The sequence below is a fragment of the Hyperoodon ampullatus genome (genome assembly GCF_949752795.1).
Source record: "Hyperoodon ampullatus genome assembly, chromosome: 12".
NCBI lineage: Eukaryota > Metazoa > Chordata > Mammalia > Artiodactyla > Ziphiidae > Hyperoodon > Hyperoodon ampullatus.
In genome coordinates this window covers 68,801,529-68,816,251 of record NC_136925.1, presented here as the reverse complement: position 1 = coordinate 68,816,251, position 14,723 = coordinate 68,801,529, and the positions used below count along the sequence as shown (strand labels likewise).

At 42.2% G+C, this 14,723-nt stretch overlaps 2 protein-coding genes across 2 annotated transcripts in view; one reads left to right on the top strand and one right to left on the bottom strand.

Annotated features, from left to right (window-relative positions):
• Positions 1–1,396: 1,396 nt before the first annotated feature.
• PLAGL1 (PLAG1 like zinc finger 1) lies at positions 1,397–6,551 on the top strand (the record flags this gene model as incomplete). The annotated part of the gene is made up of 2 exons (XM_079716633.1): positions 1,397–1,548; positions 5,312–6,551. The coding sequence occupies 2 exons, from the start codon at positions 1,397–1,399 to the stop codon at positions 6,549–6,551; spliced, it is 1,392 nt and encodes a 463-aa protein (XP_079572759.1).
• Positions 6,552–9,673: 3,122 nt separating this feature from the next.
• ZC2HC1B (zinc finger C2HC-type containing 1B) overlaps positions 9,674–14,723 on the bottom strand; it is a gene marked incomplete at both ends in the record, with an annotated part of 32,032 nt that continues 26,982 nt past the window's right edge. The window contains 2 exon segments of the mRNA XM_079716743.1: positions 9,674–9,766; positions 9,986–10,071. Of these exon segments, the coding sequence (XP_079572869.1) occupies positions 9,674–9,766; positions 9,986–10,071 (179 nt within the window).

The window sequence follows — 14,723 nt, the reverse complement described above, 5'->3', positions numbered from 1 at the left end:
AGCTACTCCAGTGTGTTTAATGTATGCTTTTTTTTTTTTTTTTTTTTTAATATTGGCACTTGAAAGGTTAATGTCCATTGCCTGAGGATTAACTGTCTAGAATAGCACAGGATTCTAGGTAGCCAGGCTTTTACTGTGTTGTTCATGATGCTGCTTTGGACTCTTAAGGCTTCCAAATGATGGTCTGTTGGTAGAAGAGGAGCCTGGGTTGGAAGGGCGGTAATAACTGGGATTTGAGGCGGGTTGAGGCGGCAAGCCCACCTCCTAGCAGTGGCCTTCCAACAGGTAGCTGGTCCCCCAGGCTGGGGCTGGGGAATGAGGAAGTGTCCCCATAAACGAAAGGGGAAAAGAAGAATAGTCTCCTGGAGGATGGTGCCTGCACACCTACATGTGCTCTGAGCTCTGCCCGAGCTGTCCCTTTGTCTCCGTGGGAATCTCTTGTCTCCCCTCTAAAGGCACCACATCAGTGAACTAAACTAGCTTTATTCCCACTTTGTTTACATCGTAGACTTGAGTCCTGCACAGTAACCTCACAAACAAATGAACTTATAAGTATACGGATTATTTCGGCTCATCCCCTGGAAGTTTAAACAGGTGTGATAAACAACTTACGTTTTGCCAACCATGAGTGAAGAGGACTAGCCCATGGTTTGAATAAGCAGGGATGATTTTTTTTTTTTTTTTTTTTTTCTGTACCAGTAAAACACTTGAACACACTGGGGAGGGTTTTTTGTTTTTTTCTTTGAATTGGCAGATTGAACTTCACAATGACCCGAAATCATGGTTTGAAGTCGGTAATACTGACTCTATGGAAATAGCTGTCTCTATCACAAGGGAAAGTGTGCTTCATCTACCGTTCAAATACTCCTGCCACCCAGGAGAAGCACAGACAGGTGGATTTATATGCAGAAGGACCTCTTAAAACACACAGGAGGATGGAGAGTTGTGCTGCACTCAAGCCATTTAAAGGAACACATTGATTCCGGGGAGTTGATGCTGAACTGGTGGGGGAGGAGACGCACTGTTTTCAGATGAAATGCAAGGAAATTGTTCCTCTTCTCTCCACAGACAGTTTGGTGATCCAGGACGTGCCCCAGCTCTAGTGATGCCGATTGCCTTTCTGCTCTGGAACCTCATCCATGCCTCAGACTTGCTCCTCTCAACCTGAGACTGCGTGGAAACTGGGATGTGGGAAGCAGGAAGCAGAGACAGTGGTAACTGAGAGGCCCATGTCCGGGTAGAACCAGGTCCGGGACCACAACGCTGCCTCCCCCCTGGCCTGACGGTCAGCTGCTGTGGCTCTGCTGATGTGCTCAGCACCGTCCTTCTATTTGTACTTAAATGGCACAGCATTTGGTCAGCGCATCTGAAAAGGAAGGTGTGAGAGACAAAGCCCATGGCCACCTACCCCTGCCAATTATGTGGCAAGACGTTCCTCACCCTGGAGAAGTTCACTATCCACAATTATTCCCACTCCAGGGAGCGACCTTACAAGTGCTTGCAGCCAGACTGTGGCAAAGCCTTCATTTCCAGATATAAATTAATGAGGTGAGAGGCTTTAGAAAAGGTATGTACTTTTACACATACCTGTAAAAGGCTTTGCTAGCCCTCAGACCCAACACTGCAGGGGAAAAGGGATGCAGAATGTGGATGCATTTTAGCCTTTATGGCTGGATCTCCAGTGATTCCTATAGTTTTTGTATGACAGTTGTGCTTTGCAGTGTCCAGTTCACTTTTTCAACAGATATTTCTCGTGTTCCTACAATAAGCCAGGCCTAAGAACAGAAAGATGAGAAGACACGTGGCTGGGGAGATAGTCATGCAAACACCATTAAAATGTAATCTAAGGGCTCTGACAGAGCCATGCAGGTGGCGGAAGTTGTTCTCCACTGCTTGATGAGACCTGGGGAGGCTCCTCAGAAAGGTACAGTCTTTAGCTGTGATCTAAAGAATGAATGGGAGGCAGACAGTGAGGAAGGAGGTTCTGGGAAAGTCCTAAGTCTTGTCCTTGAAGCACACGTGCACAGAGGGTAGCGGCGGATGAGAACGGGGGTGAGGCTCAAAGTGTAGGGGAGAAGGAAGCAGCTCAAAACAGGCCTTGTCTGCTGTCCTAAAGGGTTTGTTTTCTTCTGGTAAGTCTGAGAACTGAAAAACATGATTTGGTCAGGATGTTAGAAAGATGGCTCTGATAGTAATTTGGAGAAGAGGGAAGAGGCCCATTGACTGATTTGCAGTCTGTTGTTAACAGTCCAGGTATGAAATACGGAGAGCGTGTCCAGGTTCTGAGAGTGAGCATGGAGGGGGGAGGGTTCATCTCCGAGCGCTGGCTTTTGGAGCAGTTTCTCAACTTGGCTCTAAAAGCCACCCTAACAAGTGGAATTCTGTTGGGTATACAGATGTTAAGTATGTCCATTTAATCAGATTTTCAAAGGCATCCATGATATGACAGAGGGTAAAAACTACTCTTTTAGGAGCTAGGTCCTTTTTTAGAAACGGTACATTTAGTCTGAATTATCAGTATTTCTTGAGTGCCTATTAGGTACTCACTTCCCTGAGGGAAATGAATATGAGATGTAGTTTTTGCCTGGGAAGGATTTTTATACTATAGAAAAACAATATATACTCAAAATCAGTAAGTCACACAGTAGGCTGATTGACAATGAATGCTGTGTGTGTTAAGTATTGAATATATGGTACCTTCAGAGCTATACACACAGAACTGCCACTAATCTGTGCCTCTTTTGATACCTGGTTAAGGGAAATGCATCTTTTGCCTCTAATTTTCATGAAATGAACTTTCACTTTCAGACTAACATATAAATGCATAGGTAAGAGTCAGAATTTAGCAGGAGAGAGTTTCCATCTGAGTGGTATGAACACGAACCACATTATAATTAGATCTGGGAATGCCCCTGGAGGAAGGCACTTGAAAGAATTAAGAGAGAGATAAATTATGGCTCTTAAGAATAGCACTGTTACAGATGATGTAATATAATAAGCTGATTTGTTAAAATAAGCCTATACACGCCTAAAATTCAAGTGTTCTGTACATCGGCTGATCTCTAGTTGCCATAAATGTGTTGAGTGCCTACTGTATGCACCGATTTTGTTGCAAAGGCTTCCTGTTTTGCAACCCGCTTCTTATGTGTACACAGCAATTATCCTTACCCGAACACCAAAAGCAGTGTTAGCTGCAGTTAAGCCACAGTGAGGATATTATAACCATGGATAAAGACCAAAACACATATAGGAGATAAATATTTGGAAGAGACAGTGGCGCTAACAGATGACTGGAATGACAGGAATCAGGTGGGATTACTGTGGTAAACCGCACTGAAGAAGATGTCTTAAGCAATATTTAGGAGGTAGGTGGTTCTGAGGAAGGGAAACAACTTGTTCAGCTAAGGGTGTGAAGAGAAGCAAAAAAGGGAAGCAGTGTACTTCAGGCGAGGACGGCCTTCCCTGCCGCAGTCACTGGCATTTCTTGCCTCTCTGTGGCCTGAAGCAGCGATCTAATAAAGGGATAGAAGAGTGGCGAGAGGGCAGGATGCTCTAGGTTTTGTTTTGTTTTTTTTTTAAGAAAAGGGCAGCATTCCATCCTGTGTCCCTCAGTTGTAACATAAGATCCATTTTATAAGCAGAGGTTGAAGAAGAAAATAACTGACTTGCTTAACTAGAAAGGAGAACATGGGACTTCTTAATACAGCAAAGGATGAAAGCAGTTAGATGGGGACAGCAAAGGGCAGGAACAGTGATTTGGCAAAGGCAGACGAAGTCCCAGTGTGAGCAGTTAACCCCGGAGGAATTCTAAGATCATTGATGTGGTCCAGGTGACGCCCAAAGACAGTGGTACTTGGTGACTGCAGGACAGACTGAAACTGGTGGTTTCTTGGGTTGTGAGGTAAGAGGAGAAGTTAGGGAGGGAAACAAAATGTGGAAGTGATTTCAGCCATAAGACGATCATGTTCTAGGTTGGAAGTGTTGCATGAGCAGGTGAGGGGGAAATTAAAGGAAGGATTGGATGCCAGGCAGAGGAAAGAGTCAACAAAGCGGGGTGGCAGCTGGTAGATGTGAAAAGTGTTACTGCTCAGGTAGGAGTTGTGTCCCCCTGAGCCTTTCTCACAGGCAGGACAGCAGTAGGACAGGAAACTGAGGGTAGGAAATACCAGGATCAGAGTTGTTACACTCATCTGCGCAGGGGTGATAAATGAAATTTAATCAGATAAAAATCCTTCACAAAAGAAACAGGGGAGAGGGACAAGCTCCGAACAGAGCTTTAGGGTTCCTAAACACTAGTGCTGGACCGCATAGAAGGAAAACTGTTCAAATGTCAAGCTTGTTATTTGCCCTCTAGCAGCCTCGAAAAATCCTTTCGACAGCCTATGAATGTATTTAAATATGCATGTGAAACTTGGAGAGACCAGCATCACTTCAGATCCCCCAAATACCTGTTGCGTTGTCCGCGTTCCTCAACACGGTTTGTACCTGTCTCATAGAACCTGCCGCAGTCAGCGTATGTTTCCCTCTACTGTCTTAGTCCCTCTAGAAAAAGTCCTTTGGAACTTTGCCGAAGAAATTACCAGTGACCTTTAGGAAGCGAGTTGAAGGTGTCTAAGAGGGATCTTGAAGAAATGGAGACGGGCTGCACGCATGTGACATGATAGCCAATAGGAAAGTATTAAACGGCAGAAACTAAGACTTCAGCGTAAAGGTCTCATGGGAGGCAGGAGGCTGACGCTCCGAGAACAGGTGGTGGGGTTGGCATTCTGGGTCCAGTTAAGACACTTTCTCTGAGGTTAAAGATGATAGACTTTTTAGCTTTATGTCTAAGGCCTGAACTTTTTGTCTCAAAGACCAAGCAGAAACTGTACTGAAAACAATAAAAATAACACTGGGGGGCAGGGGTATGGGGTTTGGTGTAGAAGGCAAATTGGATCACTTCTGGAAATTCAGAAATTTTAAGAGTATAGAATAGTCATTTAAACGCCTTCCTGAAAAATATTTCTCCATCATCATGTATCTTAAAATGCTTGTATATTTGTATTTGATTAGAAATCTCTTTGTGTACATTAGGAAAACGTGTTCTCAAAGCATATTCTCTACACGTGTGAAAACGGCATCATGTAGTACCTTTATATTATAAAGTTTATGTGTAGAATCTGGAAAATACAGAAAAGTATTTTAAAACTAAAACACATATGCCACCACCTAGAGAAAACTACTATCAACATTTTAATACTGTTTGTTTCTCTACGTTTCTCCAGCTCTTAAAACACTGGGTCTATTGTGAACTTCTTCCTTCTGCTCCTAGGCACATGGCTACCCACTCGCCCCAGAAATCCCACCAGTGCGCTCATTGTGAGAAGACTTTCAACCGCAAAGACCACCTGAAAAACCACCTCCAGACGCACGACCCCAACAAAATGGCCTTTGGGTGCGAGGAGTGCGGGAAGAAGTACAACACCATGCTGGGCTACAAGAGGCACCTGGCCCTGCACGCGGCCAGCAGTGGCGACCTCACCTGCGGGGTCTGTGCCCTGGAGCTAGGGAGCACGGAGGTGCTGCTGGACCACCTGAAGGCCCACGCCGAAGAGAAGCCCCCGAGTGGAGCCAAGGAGAAGAAGCACCAGTGCGACCACTGCGAAAGATGCTTCTACACCCGGAAAGACGTGCGGCGCCACCTGGTGGTCCACACAGGCTGCAAGGACTTCCTGTGTCAGTTCTGTGCCCAGAGGTTTGGGCGCAAAGACCACCTCACGCGACACACCAAGAAGACACACTCACAGGAGCTGATGAAAGAGAGTCTGCAGTCCGGAGACCTTCTGAACACCTTCCACTCCCTCTCTCCCCAGTTCCAGCTGAAGGCCGCCCCACTGCCTCCTTTCCCTTTAGGGGCTCCTGCACAGAACGGGCTTGCAAGCGGCCTGCCAGCTGAGGTACACAGCCACACCCACGGCCCCTCGGAGCAAACCTCCCAGCCTGTGCCAGCGCTGCCAGAGCTCCTGGCCCCGCTCCACCCCGTAGCATCCCCCAGCTCTCCTCCCCCACCCCTCCAGAATCACAAGTACAACGCCAGTTCTACCTCATACTCCCCACTTGCAAGCCTGCCCCTCAAAGCGGATACTAAAGGATTTTGCAATACCAATTTGCTTGAGGACTTGCCTCTGCAAGAGCCTCAGTCACCTCACAAGCTCAACCCAGGTTTTGATCTGGCTAAGGGAGGTGCTGGTAAAGTAAACCTGCCCAAGGAGCTACCTGCAGACGCTGTGAACCTAACAATACCTGCCTCTCTGGACCTTTCCCCTCTGTTGGGCTTCTGGCAGCTGCCCCCTCCTGCTACCCAAAATGCCTTTGGGAATAGCAGTCTCACCCTGGGGCCTGGGGAGTCTCTGCCCCACAGGTTAAGCTGTCTGGGGCAGCAGCAACAAGACCCCTCACTCGCCATGAGCACCATGAGCCTGGGCCAGCTCCCCCTGCCCCCCATCCCCCATGTTTTCCCAGCTGGCACCGGTTCAGCTATCCTGCCTCATTTCCACCACGCATTCAGATGACTGGTTTTTAAAGCATACCTTTCTTATTCTGGAAGATGTTGTAAGAAGCATTGTAAACATCAGCTATGATACAAGGGAAGAGTTAGAAAGCAGGACTGGAATATGGCTCATTCAGTGATGACTGGCTTGAGAGAAGAGAGTTCTCGAACTGCATGTATTGTGCCAATCTGTCCTGAGTATTCATGCTTTGTACCAAATTTAATAAGCAAGTATTCTTTAATGGAACTGCAACCATTGTCATAACCGACATCCATACGAGGGCTGCTATATATAGGTGTTTGTCAAATTGAACTTAATCGTAAGCCATGATCATAATCATGTTAACTAAATAACTTTATGTGGCACCGCCTAGTAAGGGAACTACGGAAAGGTTTGGATTTCTCCAAAATGGGAGAATTTTTAAAATAAGAAAATAACCTTTATATTGCATATTATGACTAGGCTGTGTATTTCTTTTCAGGGATTTTTCTACCTTCAGGGTTGGATGTAGTTTAGTTACTATTGCCATAGCCAACCTATAGTTTTACAGAAACAATTTCTTGTGGAATAATAGATGTCTCCATTTTAAGAGCATTTTAAATGTAGTTTGAATATTTTCCACAGGATGCTACAATGTGAGTTATCACTTCATTTATCTTAAAGACTAAACTGATTGTCAGTTACATCTGACAGAAAAAAAAAAAAAATCACTCTGTAACCAGGTTAAGCGGTAAAATAATCCAGGCGTCAGTCGAAAAAGGCATTTTACTGACTTTAATATTGATTATATTTTTAACAGGAATTTAAGAATATTACTGGAATTAAAAAATATATATATATATATATATATAAAACAAGAATTTCCTTTGCTCTGTCTGGCTTAAAATACTACTCTGCTTAAGTATTTTTAATCACCAATAAGTAAATGCATTTTAAAATTCATCATTTAAGTCAATATTAGTTTTATTCAAAAAAGATAACGTTTTACAATGTAACTATAATCTATCTCTTGAATTTGGTATCTCATGAGTTTTTAAAATATAAAACCTAACCTTTTTTTTAAAGCTCCTTTGTCTTTTGTGTTTAGAGGCTTTCTATATGAAGATATATCTTACGTATAATAAACTCTACAAATTCTGCACGTGGCTTGATTTTTATATACAACCACACCGCGGAACTATCCACACTGAGATAGAAAACGGTTCCAGCTCCTTGGCCGGCTCCCTCATGCCCCCTCCTGGCCATTACATCCCCTACAGAAACTACTATTCTGACCTCTAGTCAGCATCTATTAGAAACTAAACACCCCCCCTTTTTTTTTGAGTAAAATAATTATGATTTAAGGTAGGAGCTTATGCTTCATTAGATTCACTGTGCTAAGAACTTATTTCTAAAAATCACTGTATAACATTCTGAACCCTTCCAGAATGCTGTGTAATTTATTTCTGATATATAAGGTCAGAATACTAGCTACTGAAGTTTTGTCTAGGCTAGGCTACCATGATCCCATTTTACAATGGTGTTTACTATTAATTTCTAGTACAAATTAGAAATTATTTCATATTGGGATTTCTTCAGAAAATATTATTCCCCCATAATACTGTTTATTTTTGCTTGTTTTACCTCTAAATAGGGTGGGGGTGGGTAGAGAAAGGGAAACCTTGAGTTCGTTTGCCCATTAAAGCAGCATATTAGCCAAATGTGAGAAACCGTGGTTCACAGTCCTTAAAGGTGATGCTGATGACCATAAAGGGTGGGAGGCATTGTAGATAAGCTACCTGGGGCCGGGCTGTTGCATGTGTGGAACTGACATGGTGGGTCCTTAAACTACGGTTTCACTTGCAGGGAAGAAATGAGAGGGACATAGCTTACCTCGTCAGTAGGCATCTGCTGCTCTGGGATGTCTCAGTTCCCAAATCCACTCTTACCTCTCCAAGGGAAGGCAGTCTCCCAGAGCAAGCGGAGAGCGGTAGAGTGGCAGCTCCCCTCAGCTAAAGCTTCCCAAATTCCATTTACAGAAGGTTCCATACATACTTTTATGTGGCTTACGAGTCTTCAGTCAATTCCAGAACACATACCTGATTGAGCATAAAACATAGCATTTAGTTCCCAAAATACAGATTGTAAGACTTTCAGATGTCATGTTTGCTGCACCACAGGTGGGAGCAGGTCGGTATTCTCCTAATTAGACAGAAAAAAATGGCTTACTCCTAAATAAAATTCCAAGTTTAATAAAAGATAAAAAAATTCTTAGATTAAAAAGCAAGAGTTCAGTATAAACGACTCTACAAAAAGAGTTTACTAAGCCTTAAGATGACCAAGAGAAAAAAATAGTTGAGACACCACCTCCCAACAGAGCTACATAAACCAATGGTGAAATGAACAGTTGACTTCCAAGTTGGCCATGATAAATAAATGGCCTGAGGCCACTTAGAGCATCCTCTCCACAGGGTGGGAAAGTTACTGTAACCTGTTCCTTCCACTGTAGTGTTCCCCCAAAACCAACTGTGTACACTGGTGTATGTGAGACAATCCTACATGGTATACAGATGGACATTTAAAATAGGAATGGTTACTAATTACAGTTTAATGTTCATTAGAAGCAAATAACAAAGCTGACATTTCACAGCTATTATATAGAATAAAGCTAGGTAAAAAACGATTTTCCTAGAAAGCAATAACGTTAGTACACCGAAGACTGTTTCACTAAAAGTTTCTAATATCAAAGCAACATTTTCTTGAAAAGCTTATTAAATGTCCACTTAAAAAAAAAAAGCTTCAAATGAATCTTTAAATCAAGCATTATCATACAGGTTGATGTGTTGTTTAATGATTTTGGGGGAAAATTTTGAAGGGAGTAGATAAGGAAATTTGAAGCTAGTTTTTACTTGTTCTCCATGATGTCTCAAGAGAAATCATGGGCATGTAAACAGATGCCTCCCCCTCCGTCCCCTTAGGTGGCTTTCCTGGGTACACAGCCATCCAGGCTGAGGACTTTTAGGGAGCCAGTCTGAAAGCAGAAAGAAAAGGCATTTACCTTAGAACTTCGTTGCTTCCACATTGAGAATGTTAATATAGGCCTCTTTAAATTTTAATTGTTTTAACAATTCACATATCAAAAAGTCTCCAACTTCACAGCAGTCCTATTCAGTGTCGGTCTCAGGGAACTGTCCTTGTTTGGAAAAAGGGACAGGGCAGTAACCTTCCAGGTCAAAATGAAAAATCATTCCCCTTTCCTGTTAAATCCAAGAAACAAAAACTGAACGTCATTTCAAACTATATGTTTAACAAAAGAGTAACTTTCAAGAACATACATTTTAGTAACACAAATCAGGATTTGCCCGAATTCCTCTTTGGCCTGCTATGGATTCATTCTCTTAAAGACTCATTAACTGTCTTGCCCATTGGATGATAGGCAACACCTGGATTAGAGGTTAATTTTTTTTTTTTCTTACCTGGCCTCTAGGAGTTAATCTTTTTTTAGAAGATTTAGTAAATCCTTGTCTGAGTTTTGCTCCAGAAGCAGGGTCCACTGCTAATCCTTTGCAGACATAAACAGATTTGTTATTATGTAAAAGCAAACATTAGCAACAACAGAAAAAAGGAATGATTACGAAATCCTCACACTGGATTCAAAAATCTCTATTCTTCTTTTGTTTTGTTTAGTTTTGTAGCTATAGACAAGTTCTCAGTCCCCATCCTGGGCCAAATAATAAGGAAACAGAAACTGTCTCAGGCCTTCTCTCCTCTACCCCTAGGGCTTCACTTGCCCATGGATGGGCCCTTTGGACCACCACCTCAGTGGGCCACCGTTTATACAAGCTGACCCTCAACACCTCTCCCCACTACTGCCCTGGCTTTCAAAATGTATCCTGAGTATTTCATATCTTCACAATTCTTTGCCTGCTTTCATGCTAGAAAGGGTTTGATAAGCCTCATGGAAGCATGAGATGCCTTCCCTCTCAGGCGTTATCTACACAGTGATGGACTCAATCCCCAAACAGGACTCTTTTCCTTTGTGTCCAGCAGCACTGCTAGGTATGGAGATGTAGGAGTTTATGGATATAGGGATACCATACCATAGTCTGTTTTAAAGGACCAGATGGTATGGGACGGGATTCTCAAGGAAATCATGAAAAAAAAAAAAAAAAATTAGTGCTCTCTGTCCTAGAGGCCTCCTTTCTATCTAATCAGTGTTTTACAAAGGGGGAATAACCAAACAACCCAAGGAAATTGTGAATCAATATCAAAGAACACAAGATAGAAAGAAAGTGTTCATATTACCCAAAGATCTACAAGTTTTATTTTTTCCAAGGAATCAGCAACCGACCCTTCAAAACTCATTACATTTGCTACGCGATTAGGCTAGGTACGGAGGGGAGGCTAGTGCAGGGAAGATGCTTAACCTGATCAAATCCACTGGCTCCAGAAACCAAAGCAGAACCTACACCAACAAAACTTTACAGGCAATTCACTAAATGTATGAAGCAATGCAGCTCTAGAACCCAGAACTACATTTTCACAGTGATCTTAGTCTCTCTGTATAAAGGTGCTGGAGAAGCTGCTGCCCAGAGGTACCTTCCCTGTAAATCTGTCACTCTTATATCAAAACCCTTGAGAAAATAGCCATGTAGATACTTGCTGACTAGGCTATAAACTCAGTTCCCATCTGAACCTTCCCTAGATTCTAGTTCCCAAGAATCTTCGTGAGAATGAAGGAAGAGCCACACCTTTTTTCTAAAACAATTTCCTAACATATATGTACGAAATAATATATACCTACTAAGTAATATATAATATATACTAGTATATAATATGTACTAAATAATGTAATATATAATAATATATAAATATGTTTATATAATTATCTCCTTAATCTTTATATTTTTTGACCCAGTTTTCCCAAAGTCGATAAAGATTTGCTTGGCTCTACCATTTCCTATCAAAAATTACTTGTGCAAGTTGCTTTTCCTCTCTGCGCTTTCCTCACCTGTAAACTAGGGATATGAATAATATGTCTACTCCCCTGTGTTACTCTGAGGATTAAATGAGGATTAATGAAAATTAATATATGAAGAGCTTAGAAGAGCGTACAATTAAGCATGGGCTACTGTCCGTGAAGAAGGGATATTCAGTACAGCAAAAAAGTAGAAACAACCTACCTATTCAAGTCAGGAAAACAGATAAACAAGTTACATTGTATTTTTGTGATACAATACCATGTTTTTAAAGAAACTCTTTGCCATAGGGAAATGTTCAAAGTTTGTTAGTGAAAAAAAATCAGGAAGTGTACACAGACTATGATCCTAGCTTTGATAAAAGGAAAACAAAGAAGGAGTATAAAGAGAAAAAGTGAAAAGAGGTATCAATGTTAACAGGGTGTGGAATTATAGACGTTTTTTATTTTCTTTACACTTTTTCTTATTTATACCATTTCTTTATACCATTTTCCAATATCTTCTACAGTAAGCATTAATTTCTTACATGGCAATTAAAAAAATGCTCTTTCTCAAGAGACATTTTTGCAGACTAACTTAAAGTGTCTAGAACCAAGAAGTTTCTAAGTCATAATAGTCTAACTTACACAGATGTGCGTGCCTGGGGATGTGACACCAGCATCGGCGTTAATCACATATAGTCTGGACGTCTAGCCAAGCACTTACGGCCCTCCTTGCTCTAGTGCCAGCCTTCCATTCTAACTTTAACCCCAGTTCTTCTCCGTGCTTTGGCCAAATGGGCCATTTGTTTCCAGAGTATGTCCTCTGCATTCTTATTTCCATATCTTTGTTCATTGCTTCTGCAACTTTTCTCCATTGGTCAAAATCTAGCTCATCCTGGGACTTCCCTGGTGGTGAAATGGATAAGACTCCATGCTCCCATGAATGGATAAAGAAGATGTGGCACATACATACAATGGAATATTACTCAGCCATAAAAAGAAACGAAATTGTTATTTGTAGTGAGGTGGATGGACCTAGAGTCTATCATACAGAGTGAAGTAAGTCAGAAAGAGAAAAATAAATACTGTATGCTAACACATATATGTGGAATCTAAAAAAAAAAAAAAAAATGGTTCTGAAGAACCTAGGGGCAGGACAGGAATAAAGATGCAGACGTAGAGAATGGACTTGAGGACACGGGGAGGGGGAAGGGTAAGCTGGGACGAAGTGAGAGAGTGGCATGGACATATATACACTACCAAATGTAAAATAGATAGCTAGTGGGAAGCAGCCGCATAGCACAGGGAGATCAGCTTGGTGCTGTGTGACCACTTAGAGGGGTGGGACAGGGAGGGTGGGAGGGAGACGCAAGAGGGAGGAGATATGGGGATATATGTATATGTATAGCTGATTTACTTTGTTATAAAGCAGAAACTAACACACCATTGTATAGCAATTATACTCCAATAAAGATGTTAAAAACAAAATAGTAAGATAAAAAAAAAAAAGAAGACTCCGTGCTCCCAATGCAGGGGGCCTGGGTTCAATCCCTGGTCAGGGAACTAGATCCCACATGCATGCTGCAACTAAGAGTTCACATGCCACACTTAGGAGCCCACCTGCCTCATCTAGCGAGCCGCAACTAAGGAGCCTGCCTGCTGCAACTAAGGAGCTGGCAAGCCACAACTAGGGAGCCCGCCTGCCGCAACTAAGACCCAGCACAACTAAATAAATTAAAATCAAAACAAAACAAAGAAACTGAGGCTGAGTTAAAAAAAAAAAAATGTAGCTCATCCTGAAAGCTCATCTCAAATGCCTCTACCTCTATGAAGCTTCCTCTCTCTCTCAGACTGTCACCTCCTCCATAAAGCCTCCTCAGCAAAGTTGATCTCGATTCCCTTAGGACTTTTATATCCCACTGTTAAATATTAGATATTAATAATTACTGACTGCCTCTCCCCCTATACTTTTTAAAGAATCCATGGGTGTAAGAAACAACCATACAAAATAACTACGTGCTGAGTGAGTGAATCCTTTTGAACATCCATGGCAGCTGTGTATCAACTTCATGTAACGTCACATGTTCTCTTGGGCAGATTTTCCTGTACATACAAAACTTCTTAGAAGACTCTGGGATGGATAAGGATTGTGCCTGACACACATTTCCCCTGACTGTGAATTCAGAACAAAATGTTATAAATGAGAGATTCTAAATGCTTATTTTACTCAAGAGAGTTGAAGAATGATAGCCAGAGTTTTAGAGGGCTAACTACCAGCTAGATGAAGACAGTAAAGAATTTATGTGGAAGGCGAGTGACACCAAGTAGCCTAACTATCGACTGTCAATGTAGAAAGAGCAAGACCAACAACAATTTTTAAAAGACGCTCATATTGCAAATAGATTAATAGTGACCAGAACAAAAACAATGGCCAGCAGATGCGAATCTGATTCACACAAGGGCCTGTTTACATCAGCGAGAGGGACTCAGTGCTTTTCTCCAAGCCTTAAAGAGTTTTGAAAATTAACCTCCCCTCAGTAGACTTCTGCTTCCTCCCCAGAATGGCTCCAAATGAAATGTGCCTAATTTAAAGGCACACTAACTCTGACAATTTTAATTTTAAATGTAAACAGGTGAGGCCACAGGAAAGAATCGAAATTAAATTGAAAAAGCATCTTAAGCCTGAAATAAAACAAAAAGCTACCTCTTAAGGCTAATTAACAGGACAATTCTATCATATGCCAGTAATCTAAGTGAGAAATTATAGACTCAAGATACCCACTTTTCTCCAACATATTTCATTCAAAAAGTATTTACTGAGCACTTCATAACTGCCGTGAACAATTCTAACAGCTAGGGATACAGCAGCACAATACAAAATAGACCAAGCAGACAGATCCCTGCCTTCTTGAAACTTTTTCTGGGGGTGGGGGGACAAGAAGGAGATAAACAAGCCTGTAATGAAGTTAGATGATGATAAATGCCATTTTGAAAAACTACAAAGAGAATTATGGAGGGCCTGATCACTTCTAAATACAGAGGTTGGGGGTGAGGTGCACCGGGAAGAGGACACTCAGCAGAGACCTGGAAGGAGGGAGGGAGGGAGGGAGGGAGACCACAGTGCAGATTAGTGAGGGAGGGTTTTGGTTTTCAGCAGAGGGGGCAGCCAGTGCAAAGGCCCTGAGCCAGCAGTGAGCAGGAGCAACAGAGGCCGCTGGAGCTGGACTGAGAGGAGACAGTGGACGGCGAGGTCA